Source organism: Trypanosoma theileri, assembly GCF_002087225.1.
Source record: "Trypanosoma theileri isolate Edinburgh chromosome Unknown TM35_Tth_124_V1, whole genome shotgun sequence".
Taxonomy (NCBI): Eukaryota; Euglenozoa; class Kinetoplastea; order Trypanosomatida; family Trypanosomatidae; genus Trypanosoma; species Trypanosoma theileri.
The window spans coordinates 18,033-18,814 of record NW_021639966.1 but is presented as its reverse complement, the minus strand read 5'-3'; the positions used below and the strand labels follow the sequence as shown (position 1 = coordinate 18,814).

Below are 782 nucleotides of genomic sequence, written 5' to 3'. Positions count from 1 at the left end.
TCCTCCCCTCTTTTTTCTTCCCGATCCTTTCCGTTCTTTAAGATTTTTTTCATTTTTATCGGATTCCCTCATTCATATCCGGTGTGGTATAGTGGCTAGAACAAGCGGCTCTCACCCGCTAGACCCGGGTTCGATCCCCGGCATCGGAATTTTTTCCCCACACCCCTTCCTATTCACCTTCGGGGCGGGGGAATTGGGGGTTCCCACGTTTCGACCCCCATGTGGTGGAGGAGGTGGCGGCAGGTTGTGGTAACCGAAAATTCGAGCGTTGTCTCGTTTGAACCGCATGGGTAGACATGCCTCGGTAGTTTTGGAATATGATGCCTAGGAGTTTGGGTGCCTTCTCCGGGCCTACGGGGATACCGCGTAGTTTCAGTGAAAGGGGATGCGGGTTGGTGGTACCAAAAAGTGTGCATTTCTTCTTGTCCACATTAATGTCCATAAAATAGTTCTTGGACCATTCGTCCACCACGTTTATTCCTTGTTGCAGCGTACTGTTGATGATGTCTCGGTTGACGCGTCGTACTGCTAGTGTGAGATCATCGGCGAAAAACCCCATGAAATAATAAGGGAACTTGGGATAGTCGTTTGCTTAGGGTGTTCATTACTATAATGAACATAAGTGGGCCGGGGACTGTTCCTTGTGGCGCGCCACGGTGGAAAAGCATTAAAGGAGAGGATTTACTGTTTACTCGTACTTTGGCTTGACGTCCTTTCAGGAAAGATGCAGGCCATCGAATGATGTGCGGTGGGATATCCATCTCTCGCATCGCACTAACTAT

The 782-nt window shown here is 49.4% G+C and overlaps 1 protein-coding gene across 1 annotated transcript; it reads right to left on the bottom strand.

The window, feature by feature from the left end:
* Nucleotides 1-169: 169 nt before the first annotated feature.
* On the bottom strand, nucleotides 170-559 carry TM35_001241040 (Tbingi protein; the record flags this gene model as incomplete). Its single annotated transcript, XM_029031819.1, has 1 exon — nucleotides 170-559. One exon carries the CDS (start codon nucleotides 557-559, stop codon nucleotides 170-172), a length of 390 nt encoding a protein of 129 aa, XP_028876891.1.
* Between the last annotated feature and the right edge of the window lie 223 nt (nucleotides 560-782).